The sequence below is a fragment of the Hydra vulgaris genome, chromosome 06 (assembly GCF_038396675.1).
Source record: "Hydra vulgaris chromosome 06, alternate assembly HydraT2T_AEP".
NCBI lineage: Eukaryota > Metazoa > Cnidaria > Hydrozoa > Anthoathecata > Hydridae > Hydra > Hydra vulgaris.
The window spans coordinates 24134348-24150000 of NC_088925.1; the positions used below are offsets into that span (position 1 = coordinate 24134348).

The window sequence follows — 15653 nt, forward strand, 5'->3', positions numbered from 1 at the left end:
CTATGGAAATATGCTCTAAATAGTAGTATTTTTAATGACTAAAGAAGACAGCTCTATTACATTTAGTGATCACAAACTCAACACGGCATTGCATTGCATTTACTTACATGGTAAAGGCGACGATTAGAAGAACATCATACCAATATATCAACAGATCCTGTTCTTTGAAGCTTTTGTTCCAGCTCTAAAATCAGTTTTTAAGAATTATCAGTATTTTTATCATCAAACACAGACATCCAAACTGACATGTCACTGTGGAAAATGATGAAAACTGATCAACTTTATTGAGAAAAGAAAAAACAATCACCTTACTCAGAGAAGCAACCAATCAGTAGTGAAACTCTGGAAGGACTTATTATCAGAACTAAATAAGAGATTCCCAGACAAAGGCTCTAAATTCCCTGCATTTGCACAGGCTATTAACTACATCTATTGTTTTGAAATTTCCTTGTATTTTGTTCATAATAAATTCAAGTTCACATTTTCATTTTTTTCTCTCACCAATATGCAACCGTTCAATACTATAAGATTCTTTTTATTACTGATAGCATGTGTTATTGAACTGATACTGATGGTGTTGACATTAGTATATAAGCTATACCATACAATACAAAACCATCTCTCTCAATATCAAATTAGATGATACTGATTATTCAGTGCTTAATTGTATTACCTCAGTTGTGATGATATAATTTCAAATAATTGTTTATTTTTACCATTTAGTGAATGCACTAATTAATTACTTACAAAGACATTGTTATTAATAAATCAATTAGTGATACTTTTATTGAGATGACTTTATCAGTTATGGTATTATATCATAAATTGAAGGATAGCAGAATAAGTTTTAAAAGTGCTTTGATATGATATGAATATAAAAAAAATTGTTAAAAAATGATAATAATAACTTTTTATATAAAATGGTTTTTATTTTTAAAAACTTTTATGTATTTTGTTAAGTATTTGTTTCTTTAAAGATCTAGGTTAATATTTTTTTTAAAATACAAGGCAACTCCCGATTGTTCTTAAACCGTGTGGTGCCTATAAAAACATTCTTGAACAGCTAGTTTCTAAAATTAATGTTATTATACAAAACAAACAAAAGGTGTAAAAACTGTATTACTACTGCACTTGCGGTAGAGAATGTTGGTGTATTGTTAAGCACAATATTGCATTGATAAAGCAACAAGTGATTACTGTATTTTGAAGATACCGGAAGTGAATAGAACATTTTTTAGACATTTTATTTACTGGAACTGAAACCTAAATCACAACTGAAACTAGAACTAAAAACCAAAAAAGAAATTTTTTTTTTATACATGTTTTAAACATAAAACAATATTTACAAAAAGTATTAAATTCATTTGCATGGAGGTAGTGTGGCAACGTAACATTAGCAATAAAGTCATAAAAAATGTTTTACTACTTCCACTGTGCCTTATTTTTTTTTAATTCCAAATTCTTATTACAGTAAAATACCTGGTTATTCAAACCTCCAAGGGGAACAAGAATTAACTTCGAGTAACCGAAAGTTTGAAGAACTGAAAATCTTCTTTAAAGTGACCTATTTCAAGTTACTATCAAATTTTAACAGAAGTAGAGAGTAAAAAAGAAGAAAAACTTTGAAATAAGATGCTGTTCAAGTCTTTACCTTCTTTAAAAAAACAAATTGAAAATAAAAATAAAATCTTTACAATTTTTTGAAAAATATCGCCTATTTTTGATTGCTTTTTTGGTTCTTCGATACTAAGCTTAGCAATTGTCAGATTTTGAAGTCATTATTTTCATAAAAAGTGACCAACAGTCAAATAATTCTACTGCATGTTTGAAAGTTTTGGCTTTTTGGAAAGCAAATTGTTTGACTCTTGGAAAGCAAATTGTTTGACTCTTCAATTGACTCTTTGGAAAGCAAATTGTTTGACTCTTCATCTATATCTGCATCAACTTCAGTACAATCTTTGATTAAACTGGAATCCAGAGCTTTACCAGCATTAATGTATTTGATCTGACGCCACACAACATTTGTGCGATAAAAAGCCTTCAATGCCTTTATTACTCCCTGTCCATTGGTTGAGTTTTGGAGGTTGTGTTTGGTGGTAAAAATACTAATTCAATTGCTTTAAACTTTGCGTCAAGTATTCTTACAAAACCATTAAAGATTTTAGAGTCTATCTTGAGATTTATTTTGACTTGTACTAACAAGATAGGCTTTTGATACCTTTGAAACATTGTAGTTTTTCTGCCCTTCTAATTATAAACAAACAGCACAATTTTCCTTCTGCACATTGTTCACCTTTTAGATAAGTTTTTTATTGGAGGCTGTTGATAAAATAAACCAAACTTATCAGTGTTGCAAACATCCCTCAATTCCTACCTTGGCAAATGGATTTGCTCCCAACTTGATGTCTTTTCCTCTGTACACATTTTTTGTAAACATAGTTGGACCTCGTCTTGCAGCCAACCTTTAACCATTAGCATATCATTGGAATGTTGCTTTTCTACTAAAATTCATTCTTATGTTACTTGTCATTCAATTAAGTTTCATCCTTTAACTGTGATTGTTCCTAAGTGCTCCAAAAATTCTTATTCGTCTAGTTTTTTTCCTTTTAACATCAGTCTTTTGGAACTTGCTTCCTTCATCTTGTTTTCCTGATTTATATAACCTGCAATCTTTTGAGAAAATTTAAATAGGTGGGAGTTTACTGTAGTTAATTACACTTTACTGTTATTGATATTTTATTGTCACTAATTAAACTTTATTTATACAAAATACACAAATATAATACAAATGATACATTTAAAAAAATAATCCTAATACTTTTTTAATTTTTGTGGTAAATTATTGCAGTAATAGTAGTAACTTAATCAGAATTTTTTATTATCATTTATTATAAATTTACAAACCAAATAAATCTTAAATTATCTTTAACTTCCAAAAATTTAATAATAACAAAAAAATACGCAGTACATTTAATAAGCCAAAACAACATACCGTATTTGTTATGTCATATACAACAATAGCAGCTTGGGAGCCTCTATAGTACATTGGTGCTAAACTATGATACCGTTAAAAAAAAAAGTTATGGAAAAAACGATACATTAAATCTAAGTAACCTTGATAAAACTTTTTGTTGATTTCTATTGCGTCTGCCAAATTTGAATAAGAATCCTATAGATGCGGTAGTGGTGTAGTGGTAAAGCGCTCGCTTCATAAGCGAGAGGTTCCGAGTTCGATCCCCACCACGTCCCTGGTAGTACCGCGCTCAACTTGTTTCTCCGCACAGCGGCCTTGTTCGTCAAGGTTTGTGTTTCGGAGCTATAGAGTTGAGAGAGGGTTATTAACCACTAATAAGTAGCCTCCTCCTCTGTAGTGGCCTTCTCGGCCTTGAGGAGGTGAATATAAAAAATAAAATTAAAAAAAAAAGATATTTTGGACATTTTATTTAACACAGAAACTGTATACTTAACAGATGAATTGCAATTAAAGATTAAAAACAATATAAATTTTGAAATTTCTGGTGCTTGCAATAGTAATTTAAAGTAGTAATTTAAACTAAAACTAATCAAAATAAGATAAAAGCTCAAATTTTTAAATAGTATACTTTAATTAACAAATTATAGACTATTAGAGCTATAGACTATTACTATTAGAGCTAGATCAATAATTATAATATTAATAAAAATATTAATTCATGTGTCTTGACTGTTAGCAACAATAATACAATAGCAATAGTAACAAATAATAATAATTTACAAAGTTTATTTTACGTTTATATAGATAGATTTAAAATACCTCAAACAAAAATATATAACAACATAAATACATAATACAACATACACATATAATGTGACATACATATGATGTGACACATATGATGTGACACATATGATGTTGACATATGACACTTATGTTGTGACACACTTATGATGTGACACACATATGATGTGACACACATATGATGTGACACCCATATGATGTGACACACTTATGATGTGACACACATATTAAAACAGTAATAGTAACTATTATTATATTATTTGTAAAAACATTGTTGAAAAGATATTTTCTTGGCCAGCAGTATCCCATATTTCAAACTTTACTGTAGTATCATCAAAACAAACTGTTTGTGTTAAAAATGCAGCTAAAAATAAAATGTTAAATTTATTTTTGTCAACTTAAAGCAAAGATATAGATAAATGTACTTAAGGTAAAACTTTTTTTTTTTTAAATAAATTCACTACCAGCAAGGCTGAAAGCAACTACTATTTAAGTTCTCAGTTAACAGAATACAATGAGTTAAAGAGATAATAATTGACACAAGACTTAAAAAACTTTAAATTGTATGAGTTAGGAAAACATGAAGATTAGGTTATCACAAAAATATCTAAACAAATTTTTTTTTTATTAACTACTCTTGTACACCCAAAATTCCTTGTCTATACTAAGGTAAAAGATAAATACATACTAAAAAATTGCTCTCAGATCATTTTAAGTGCCTACTGTAAAATTCCTAAATCTTCCTTTTTTAAGCTAGAAAAAATCAAAATAAAATAACTGACAGTATAATTCTTTTATTCATAAATATATTTCAATATCATTATATAGAAAGTTTTAAATTTTCATAAGTTCTTTTTGAGTTACTTTCTTTATTACTTCTTTTCTCTACTCTTCACTATCAATATTTTGACAGTTCTTCTTTTTGAGAATATTTAAAAAAGTTGTTTATTATCCCAATGTTTCTTTCAGCGCAGCCGTTAGTTACACCTAAGTCCTTTAACAAAACTTTCAAAAACACTGATTCAGTTTTCAGGAATGAACCCAATCTTTAACTTGATTTACAATTCCTAGGCATATAAATATAAGCCAGCTATCAGCAGTAACGAGCTCTGAAAGCTTGCTGTTTAGTAAAACTAAAATGGGATTATGTTTTTCCATATCTACATTTTCTAGCTATGGAACTGGAAAGAAAATTAATGATTTAGAAATCTGATACTTGACAAACATTTCACACTTGACAAAAGTGAGAGTCAACTAGCAAAAACACAACTACTTCTGGAGAAAGATACCACAAATGTTTATGAAAGCTTTTAATCAAAGCATTGCCAACATCTGCATTAAATTCCATCTTTGAGAATATATACTGCTTTAAAAGCATTAAAATCCATGTTACAGAACGTTAAGTACGTGTGTTAAGTACATTGTGTTGAGCGTCTCCTGACTTAAGGTACTACGGAGAAAACAAACAGCAACAATAGACACACATTTTTATCAGGTAAAAGGGTTACAATAGTGGATACCATTTCTAGTGTAAGAATATAAAAAGCATCAGCGATAAATCTTGCTTCGCGACAAGCTCCAGGTTGATAAATTTTAAATGCATTAAGTTTATCAGATTCAATACCAAGATAAAAAGCCAAATATTTTACAAAGTGAATATGGTCCTTTCTTGAAAATTTTTTATTTTCCAACGAATACATCGCATAATCTTTAGCTGTTATTGCCAAGATGTAAAGATTGCTACCTATTTCCAGCTTGTTCCAATCAAACTTTTTTAGTTCTGGAGTTCTTGAGTTTACAGATTGATAAGAAATTTGCCAGTGTCTTTGAAAAGCTAAGTACATAGATTTGCTTAAACCCTTAGATTTAACTTTTGTGATTACCTGTATTGCATGAGTTATATGGAGTTCATAATGTGGTGACAACACATAAACCAAAACAAACACTTATTAAGAATTCTACTAATTATTATTATAGTTCCATTTAGTCAACCTGGATTACTTGATGTAGTATCAATACAGACTCCAATTATATTATCTGCTATTTCAAAATACTCTGAAATGTTTTGAATAACAATAGCTTGATCTTTTCCTTTAGTGCTTTCTACAGCTATAATTCCAGGTAGGGGATCATTTTTTATATTAAATTCAGGAATGGAAACAGATGTAGTAACCCTTTCCTTTTTAACTTTTCCTTTATTTCTTTTACAAACTTACGATCAAAGTGCAAGATCAAATTTTTTCCCAATATTTCTTCGTAATGGCTCGATCTGATGGTGGTTTCTAAATTAAAAAAGATTTTTTCTCTTCTTATAACCATTATTTTTTGTTTTAATATTTTGAATGTAAAAAAAACTTACCTAAATCTTCAATATACTTGAATCTACTTCTAGCTATTGAGCTTCTAGATATATTTAAATCATAAATATTTCCCTCTAAAGCTTTAATAACAGTTCCTAGAAACATTGCTTGTGAGTGAATGCTTATTTCGCATTTAACACTAACAGGTGTTATAGCTAATAGAAGCTTGTCTCTGCAAAACTCTATTGCTATTTCTGAACAGCCAGGCTTATAGAGTTTTTGACACTTTACCTTTGTGTGTGTTGGAAGCTGATTTTCATTGCTTTTTGTAAAATGAAAATCACTGTCACTAGCAACTGAAGACAGGTAAGCAGCAGAACCTAAGTAACGAAAAGTGAATAATAGTTTAACTAAACCATTATTAAAAATAATTATTTAAAAATTTTTGAATTAAAGATTAAGATATAATTTACCTGATCCCTCAGATTCATCTGAGTCATGAGAGACCACTTCATCTATTTCCAAATCAATTTTGCAATCTAATCTAAAACTTTTATCAACTCTGCATTTTTCTACATAAGATCTCATTCTTATATACCCTTTAATTCTCCTTTCAACCCTTTTCATATCAATGTCATACTTTTCGCTCATCACACCTCTCTTCAATGTTCTCTGATCTTGACGAAAAGCCAAATCTTTTATTGCTGCAGCATTCAATCTTGGCATATCTTTATCTGATTTTATTTTTGCTTCAATATTGTTTTGAGAAATATCAAATAAATTTTCAAGGAATTCTTAAAACTGATTCTCATGTTTTTTTTGGTAATTGTGTTGCAGGCTAGATAACTTCGCATCAAAATGTACTACTTATTTAGTTTAATAAATTTTTGCACAACTTGTACTTCAGAAATTATATAGTTTCTAAAGCCAGCATATTTCCATATATAAACAATTTTGTGTTCTTGTTGTGTTCATATTTAAAAGAATGATAAAAAATGTTTGAGCTAAACTTTTTTGATTAAAACACAAAAATAAATGCAGGCCTTGTGATGAAGCGGGAGCGATCGCTCCACACATGTGAAACACCCCAATAAATGGCGTTCAGGGAGTGACAAATAGCGCTCGTTAGTTTTGTTATAAGAGTAAAAAATTGTGCTCGTCTGAAGAACTTGCGAGGAATAAAAAAATATGTTGATTTTAAAGAAAATAATTTTAGTAAAGTTTTTTCCCTAAAGTCAAAATATGTTTAAACAGTAGAGTTTGCATATTGTTAAATAAAGAAGTTATATTTGTAATAGAGTACGTCACCCATATCTTATGCGTGATGTACTTTAATTTTAATTTATGCAGCATAATGTGGCATGTGGTAGTGGTGTAGTGGTAGAGCTCTTGCTTTATAAGCGAGAGGTTCCGGGTTCCATCCCCACCACGCCCCTGGTAGTATCGTGCTCAACTTGTTTCTCCGCACAGCAGCTTTGCTCGTCAAGATTCCTGTTTCGGAGTTATAGAGTTGAGAGTGGGTTATAACCACAACTAAGTAGCCTCCTCGTCTGTAGTGGCCTTCTCAGGCTTGGGGAGGTGAATTAACAAAACAAAAACAAAAAAAGCGCCAAATTAAAAAGGATCTATTTCTTTTATTGAAAGTTATATTCAGCATGTTTTTTATTTAAATTTTAATTGAACTTTATCATATTATCTGCTTAATTGTACTCTAGTTAAGTCGAACCATTCGTCAACTCGAACAGTTTTTTACTGTTCATTTGACAAAAAACTTCGCTTAACTAGAAATTTTAATTAAAATTGCATTAAAGTCCATGTAATAAAATATCAAAACTTGCAAAACTTCAATATATATTCCAAACTTAAATGTTAAAAAATTAAATATCTAGCGTAATATTTAAAAATATCTTAAAAATATTTTGCGTAAAAAATTTATAACTAAAACTTCACTTATAGCTTCAATTTTGTACAGGTTTGATCACATTCTATTAATTAATGACTATTATACTTAAAATTCAAAAACATCAAAACATTGGAATATCAAATATTTTTTGTCAAATATAAGTTAATAAAATAAATATTTTCACTGATATCTTCAAATCAGTTAAGCTTATATTAAAGTCTATTTATTAAAAAAGTTAAAGCTAAACGAAACTAAAAATTAAAGTTTCAATAAACAATATGTATAACAAATGTACTTGTTATATGTAACTTTGAATTGAAACTTTTGGAAGCGTGCTCACAAACAACAAAAGGAAAAACATAACGTCAATATTCTCACAAACGCATTTCTCAAAATATAAGCCAGTATTTAAGTTATTTATATATTTTATTTGTATAAGTATATATATATATACTTACACTTATGCATATTATATTAGTATAAGCCTATTATATATTTATTAAGTATATAATTAAGTATATAAAAAACTATTCACTGAATAATAATTAAATCGTGCATTCAGTTTAAATTAGAAAGCAGTTTTCTGTTTTGTACAAACAATGAATGGAAAGTTATGAAGTCATTATTGCTAACAGATAGAATAGAATTTTTACTATTTTCAAAACGTCCCAATGAGAATAAAAAAATTAAATTAAAAAACTAAAACATGATTGTAACTAACATGTAACTAACATGATTGTAAAAACTAAAACATGATTGTCCCAATGAGAATAGAAAATTTAAATTAAAAAACTAAAACATGATTGAATTTTTAAAATCAAAAGTTTTTATCCACAAGATTTTGTAAAAACGTAAGATTCTTTTGCTTTATTGTTTTTAATTTTTCACACATTTTTGGTAAATAAAAGAAATATCCTTAATTTTTTATTTTTAACTAATATTTATTTTAAATTGAATTAAAAATGTTTCTGTTGTTTAGAATGTACAAAATCAAGTATGTTAATTCAACTCCAATAGAAAACAATGTCGTCATATTATATTATGTCATGTTATGGCGTCAACTTTTAGTAAATGGCAATATTTTATTGTTTTTATTTAATATTAAAGCTGCAGCAACATATTTTTTCTGGTAGATAGACTAATGTATAAACTAAAATACCAAAGCTTTTTCGTCTGATTTCCCGGGCTTCACATGAAAAAAATTCGAACAAAAAATCACCCACCCTTTCCCTTGTACGCACTGGTACGCTTTTGAGTGACCTCGTCCCCATACTTGCGTATGTAATTTATGGATGGTCCCAATCGCAACCAATTTCCAACTCTGAATATCGCTCTCGAAGACTTGATGCTAAGTGCGCATAACCACGCTTGTTGCTAACGTGTTTCAGTATTATGAGCGTGAAATATCGCGCTGGGCTATTTTATTTATCACATGCATTGAAATGCATACCAAGAAATACTAACTTTTGTTTTAATTGAAACCCACCTTTTCCATTGTGTTGTCGGCTAAAAAGTCTTTATGATATACGCCGCAATATACAGACTTGATAACTTATTCTTTTAATTCCTTATAGTTTTAGTATATGATGCCATTGATTTTTTGTTTGTTTAAATAATCAATTTTTTAAACAAACAAATAAATCAATGATGTCATGTACTAAACCTTTTAGGAATATAACTTCCTAAAAAATTGGGAGCATGAAGATAAACTATTCAAGGTGCAACCTATTATCAATATGTTGAAGGACTCTTTCTTAAAGCTGAAACAAAAAGAAATGCTATGCATTGATGAAAAGATTGTTCCTTATAATGATAATAGAGGGGTAAAATTACTTTCATCATATGACCACTCAAAGTGATCAGATGATGACAGTAATAAATTACGCTGATTTTGCCCTGATACTTTTACTAATAAATTCATCAATGTTTCCTGATGTTTTCAAATTATTATCAATAATTTGAAATAAATCAATAGGACCAGTATGAAATTCATACTGGTCCTATTGATTTGTGTCCTGGTTGCCCAGGACACAAATCAATAGGACCAGTATGAATTTCAAAATTGTGTGCTAGACCACCAATTTCTGATAAAACGTGAATCTTAAATCCCCATATTTTGGGTTTCATTGGCTTGTCCTGTTATAAAGATGGTTTACCTTTATAAGGAACAATCTGTTCATCAATGCATAACATTTCTTCTTGTTTCAGTTTTGAAAAAAAGTCCTTCAACATTTTGACATAAGGTTGCACCTTATATAGTTTATCTTCGTGTTCTTTGTTAAATTTATTGTTGTCATTGCAATAAAAAACAAATTGATTTGTTCAAACTTGTTGACAGTCATAACTTCTCAAATTTTTTTAAAGTATAAGTATAAAAAGCGTTTTACATACCAAATAGGCTCAAGAATGCTTACATCATCGTCAATTTCATAACCATTCTGATAATGAAGATATTTTTTTTGAATATCATCTGGATTTTTTTTTCTTTCATACCAAACCTGACTTCAGTGATTTTTTTACAAGTTTGTTATGTTGAGTTAGCAAATCAATTTTGTCAGATTAATCACCCCAAACTTCATCTTCTGTATCAGGTAATACAGTCTCTTCACCAGTACTTCTGTATCAGTTAATACTATCTCTTCACCACTACTTTTGTATCAGTTAATAAATCTCTTCACCAGTAATTTTGTATCAGTTAATACAACCTCTTCACTAGTATCAATATAAAAATCATTACTATCTATAAGTTTTGGATTTCATTCTTTGTCAGTCTGTAAACAAATCAGTTTCATCGAAAAATTTCTGGATTTTGGACTGGAAATTTTATAGGAGCATGATTAAGTTTTGACTTACATAAAAGAATTTAACATTCATCTATATAAACAAATATAAATTTATAACTTCAAATGTTTCCAAAAATGTAATGTATATTGTTATCGCATATATTGTAATATAATGTATATATGTTATTGCAGGTATATTGTACTCTAAACTACTAAAATGATATTTTGAGTACTACCTTTAGTGGAACTGTGTATAAGCTTAATGTATATGTTTGTTTAAAGACACTATGCAATAAAGGCTTGAGCATAAAGGAACAGTTACAGTAAACAAATGCAACTTAGCTGAGTGACAAATCCCACAAGATTGAGTTTTGGTTGATGAAACAATGGAACTCGCAAGATTAAAATAATTTAAGCAATAAAAGAAGGAGTGATATGGATATCTAGCAAATGATTAACATGTCTATACATTTAAACTAATATTAAAAAAAAACAACCTGTATGGTCATTAGATTCAAAAGATAAGTTAAAGGAAAAGTTTTTTGCAAATTTGTCTTATATTTGGGAAAAGTAATAAGATCAGAGATGTAACCATGTATGAGAGCAAACGCTAGAAAGAGTTCTAGAAACTTAATTTCTTTCTAGCATCAAAGCAAATACAAGAAATAAATTAAGTTTCTAGAACTTAATTTCTGAGATAAAGTACAAGCAATTTAGAAAATGTGGACCTTAAATCTAGTAATCTGTAACTGACCTTATTGTCAGAAAGTTCTTATTGCATCAATTTCTTAAATATGAAAAAAATGACTCTGATTAGCAGACTAGCTTTTGAACAGCAGTTATTTATAATAAAAATAAATACTCATAAAATAAACTTTTCAAATTCAATTTTGTATATAGTATAGGTTTTTTATTAAGTATCATTTATCTTAAGTTAAATAGTAAATTTATCTAAAATTAAATTAGTTTTGAAAAAAAATTTAAATCAAATTTCTTATGCTATAATAAACATGAACTTATTTTTTCAGCCACTAACAAGAAGGTACAAGCAACAACCCATAAGAAGAGCAAAGAAGATCCAGCATTCATCATCCTAGGCAGGAAACAATGTAAAAGATTTTTTATCTGCACCAGCCTATTGAATGGAGAAGGGGTACAAGGCTATAGGACTTGCAATAAAAAAAATCACCAATTAATATCAAAACTGCATGTTAATTCACGCTTGTGAAATTGTAATAAGTTGCCATCGAGCGTGATTATGTGCACTCTAGATAATGTCCCTGAGAGTTTAATAATTGATGAAGATAGTGCTCATAAAAAGTTTTCTGTTTTTTATACTAAGTCCTTTTATTAATAAATGTTTTGAAATAGCATCTACAACAGCACACACATGACACTATGTCAACAAAGTAGCTCTTTATACTTCCTAACTTTTTGTATATAGTTTGCACCTTATAACAATTTTTTAAAAATTATTTATGGTAAAATAAAAATGTAATTGCTCTTATTGATTAAGTACCGAAGAATAAATTTTTTCAGCGATTTAATTTTTTGCTTTCGTTGTTTAGATATATTCATTTAATAATATTACTCTGTTAACTTAATTAAGAAACGTTTAAAGACTTTTATATTTCTTGATATCTTTTTAATTAAAATAAATTTTTTTAAAATAAGTTCATGTTTAATTATTATAATTCAAAAAATTTAACTTAAAATTTTTTTTCAAAACAATTTAATTTAATTTTATATAAATTTACTACTTAATTTAAGATAAATGATACTTAACAAAAAACCTATACTATATACAAAAATGAATTTGAAAAGTTTCTTTTATGAATATTTATTTTTATTATAAAAAATGTGTGAGAAACAATAAATCAAATAAAGTTTGATATTTTTACAAAAATTTCTGAAGTTTTAACTTTCTTATACAGTCTCTGTTTAGCCAGCACTTTCGCACTTAAGTCTTTTTCCTGCTTGACCACATGCCCGCAAAAACTTTAGTGAGTTCATAAATAAGCGCTTGCCAAAAAAATAAAAGCGTTTTGTTTTAAATTGCAACAAAAATTTTTTTTGTTCATTTATTCAACTAAATACTTTTTTACTAGTTTATTTATTTATTTTTAATTATTTTATTTATTCAAACCATTCTTTTCACTATTTTTATTTTAATTTAAACTCTACTTACTCCTAAAATCTTTACCAAGGAGGCCTTCTACAAGACAACAATACATGACTATTCATTTCTTATTTTAAAAATAATAAAAAAAGATTTATGTTTTTCAACTACAGTTTTTCCAATTTTTAAATAATGTAACACTAAAGTGCATATCAACTGTTTACTTTAAAAAAAGAATCATCTGTATGCATATTTCTTTGATAGAAAACTCTCTACTAGTTATAAATGAAATAGTATAAATGTACAGAAAGTCTAAATCCTAAAATCCTAAAATAGTCTTGAATGTTCAAGCTCTCCCAAATAATAACTTTAAAAACCCTATCTTAACATTTAACACAAGAAAACTTGTGGTTTTGTATGTTAATTTAGATATATAAATTTCCTATAATTTATCAGAGAAGAATTTTTAAATAGTGCAAACAACTTTTTCATCAATTATTAAATATATGGTGGAAATAAATGATAAAAAAAAATTATAGCAAGTAGAAATAAATGGTGGAAAGAGAAATAGAAAAATAAGAAATATAAAATACTTATTGATGCTAAAAAATATATATTATATATATATATATTCAAAAGCAGCACCAATAAAATAATTAAAAATTATAGCATTTAATATATTTGATAAAAAAATATTTAATTTATACTGTGTACATTAAACTGCAGAAATATTTTTTTAAATGTTTTAATGTAAAGCTTAAATTGCATTTTTTTTAATCGTCATCTAATAATGAAAAAGCATACCGCCAATAGTACTTTCCTGGTATTCATGAAATTGGCCTTTGACAAACCTTAAAACTAAACTTGATTTTCCAACAGCAGATTCACCTAAAAAAATCAATTTAATAAAATATAAAATACAAATAAATACGGCTACATACAATTAAGTATTAAAAAAATCATTTTTTATGTCTTAAGACCAGTATTTTATAATATTTAAGTGATATAAAACAGGGGCTAGAAAGAAAATTATTTACTGTACTTGAAAAACTTTCGAAAGAGAAAAATAGCAAGATTAGTTCTTATGTTAACTACTTACCACTTATAGTTTTTAGAATTTTAAAATAATTGGGGGTAATATTGCATTGTTGAAATAACTCAGCTACAAAAAGTTATACCTTTTATATATTAAAAAAAAAAAATACAGTGGAATTACTCAATATATTTACTTTTTCTTTATCCTAATGTCACAGTTTGAGTCAGTGGCACAGATAAGATTTTTTGATGCTTTAGAAATAACATTTTAAACCATTACACAAACTACAAACTTAAGTATGCTTAAGCTTATGTCAAATGGGAATTAACTAGTTTAGTTAATTCGCCATTAAAAAAATATTACAATATTCAAAAATATAAAATAGTATATAAATGGCTATAGGAAGAAAAAGGCATAAATCAGCCTTAGAGTCCCATTAGAAATGCTTCTTGGAGCCTGGGAACAAAAAAACCCCAAAAAGAACATCCCAGCTACCCCAAATGTGAGGGCAATGACTTAATAAATTTTTTTTACTATCTTATACTAAACTTTAATTCATTGACAGATTTTGAATTTCATCTAATAATATTTTAGGGTCCAAATGTTTTAATCATGTAACATTTCAGTCCACCCGAAAACAAGGGTTTTTTAACTTTTATATGATATATTTACTTTTGAACACTAAACTCAGGGTTGATAAATTTAATATATTTAAAATAAAAATAAATTTAAACCAAATGGTTTAAACCATTTAAAAAATATAAATAATATTTTTCAAACAACTTTAAATTTACAGCAGGAAAGTAAAACAGTGGTATGTTTACTAATAGAACTATATCTTTCATGTATATACTTAATATGAATGCACCTATTTAAAGCATAAAGATGCTTCTAACAATTAATTCCTCATGTATATATACATATATACAACCCTCAGAATTAGGAAAAATGAGGTCAATCTTTTAGAGGTCAGCATCAGGTTGGCAAAAATTATTTGATACAAAGGTTTTACCATAAAACATAGAAACGAGGTCGGCAATTTTTTGCTGACCTCAAACACTTTCAGGTCGGCAGTTAGGTTAGCATTGCCGAACGCCAACCCTAATTCCGAGGGTTGTATACACATATACTAAGGTGGGTCAAAAAGTATAAAGTTTTAGCTGCACAAATCAAGCATATTTAAAAAGTTGCTCATCCATTTCCTGAATAAGATTGTATAAACATTTTTGAATAAGAAATATTTTTAGTGGTCCTAAATGACCCTTGAATATTTAATGGGCCCTAATATTATCTTATAAAAAACAGTTGTTATTTTTTATAAAATTTTTATTTTAAAAAAGATTTATAAAAAAAACCTTGAAAAACTTACCTTTTTTCAAAATTATTAGAAAACAATCAATTTTATGCAATAAAATCTAAAATAGTTATATTTATAAAAAATAACGACTATTTTTGAAAATTTTATAAAATTTCATATTTTTTTAATACCAGGTTGACATACTTTTGAAACAATTTTTGTAAGATAATAGTAGGGGCCCATTAAATATTCAAGGGTCAGTTGGGACCACTAAAAATATTTCTTATTCAAAAATTTTACACTATCTTATTCAGGAAATGGAGGAGCACCTTTTTTAGTATGTTTGATTTGTGCAGCTAAAACTTTATACTTTTTGACCCACCCTTATATATATATATATATATATATATATATATATATATATATATATATATATA

The 15653-nt window shown here is 27.6% G+C and overlaps 1 protein-coding gene across 2 annotated transcripts in view; it reads right to left on the reverse strand.

Annotated features, from left to right (window-relative positions):
- The window catches only part of LOC100197993 (ras-related protein Rab-5C), a 40612-nt gene that overhangs the window by 17237 nt on the left and 7722 nt on the right, over positions 1 to 15653 (reverse strand). For both annotated transcript variants that reach the window (XM_065799663.1, XM_065799662.1), the window contains 3 exons: positions 13688 to 13771; positions 4065 to 4142; positions 2993 to 3066 (listed from right to left, as the gene is read on the reverse strand). In XM_065799663.1, the coding sequence (XP_065655735.1) occupies positions 2993 to 3066; positions 4065 to 4142; positions 13688 to 13771 (236 nt within the window). The remainder of the gene's footprint in view (positions 1 to 2992; positions 3067 to 4064; positions 4143 to 13687; positions 13772 to 15653) is intronic.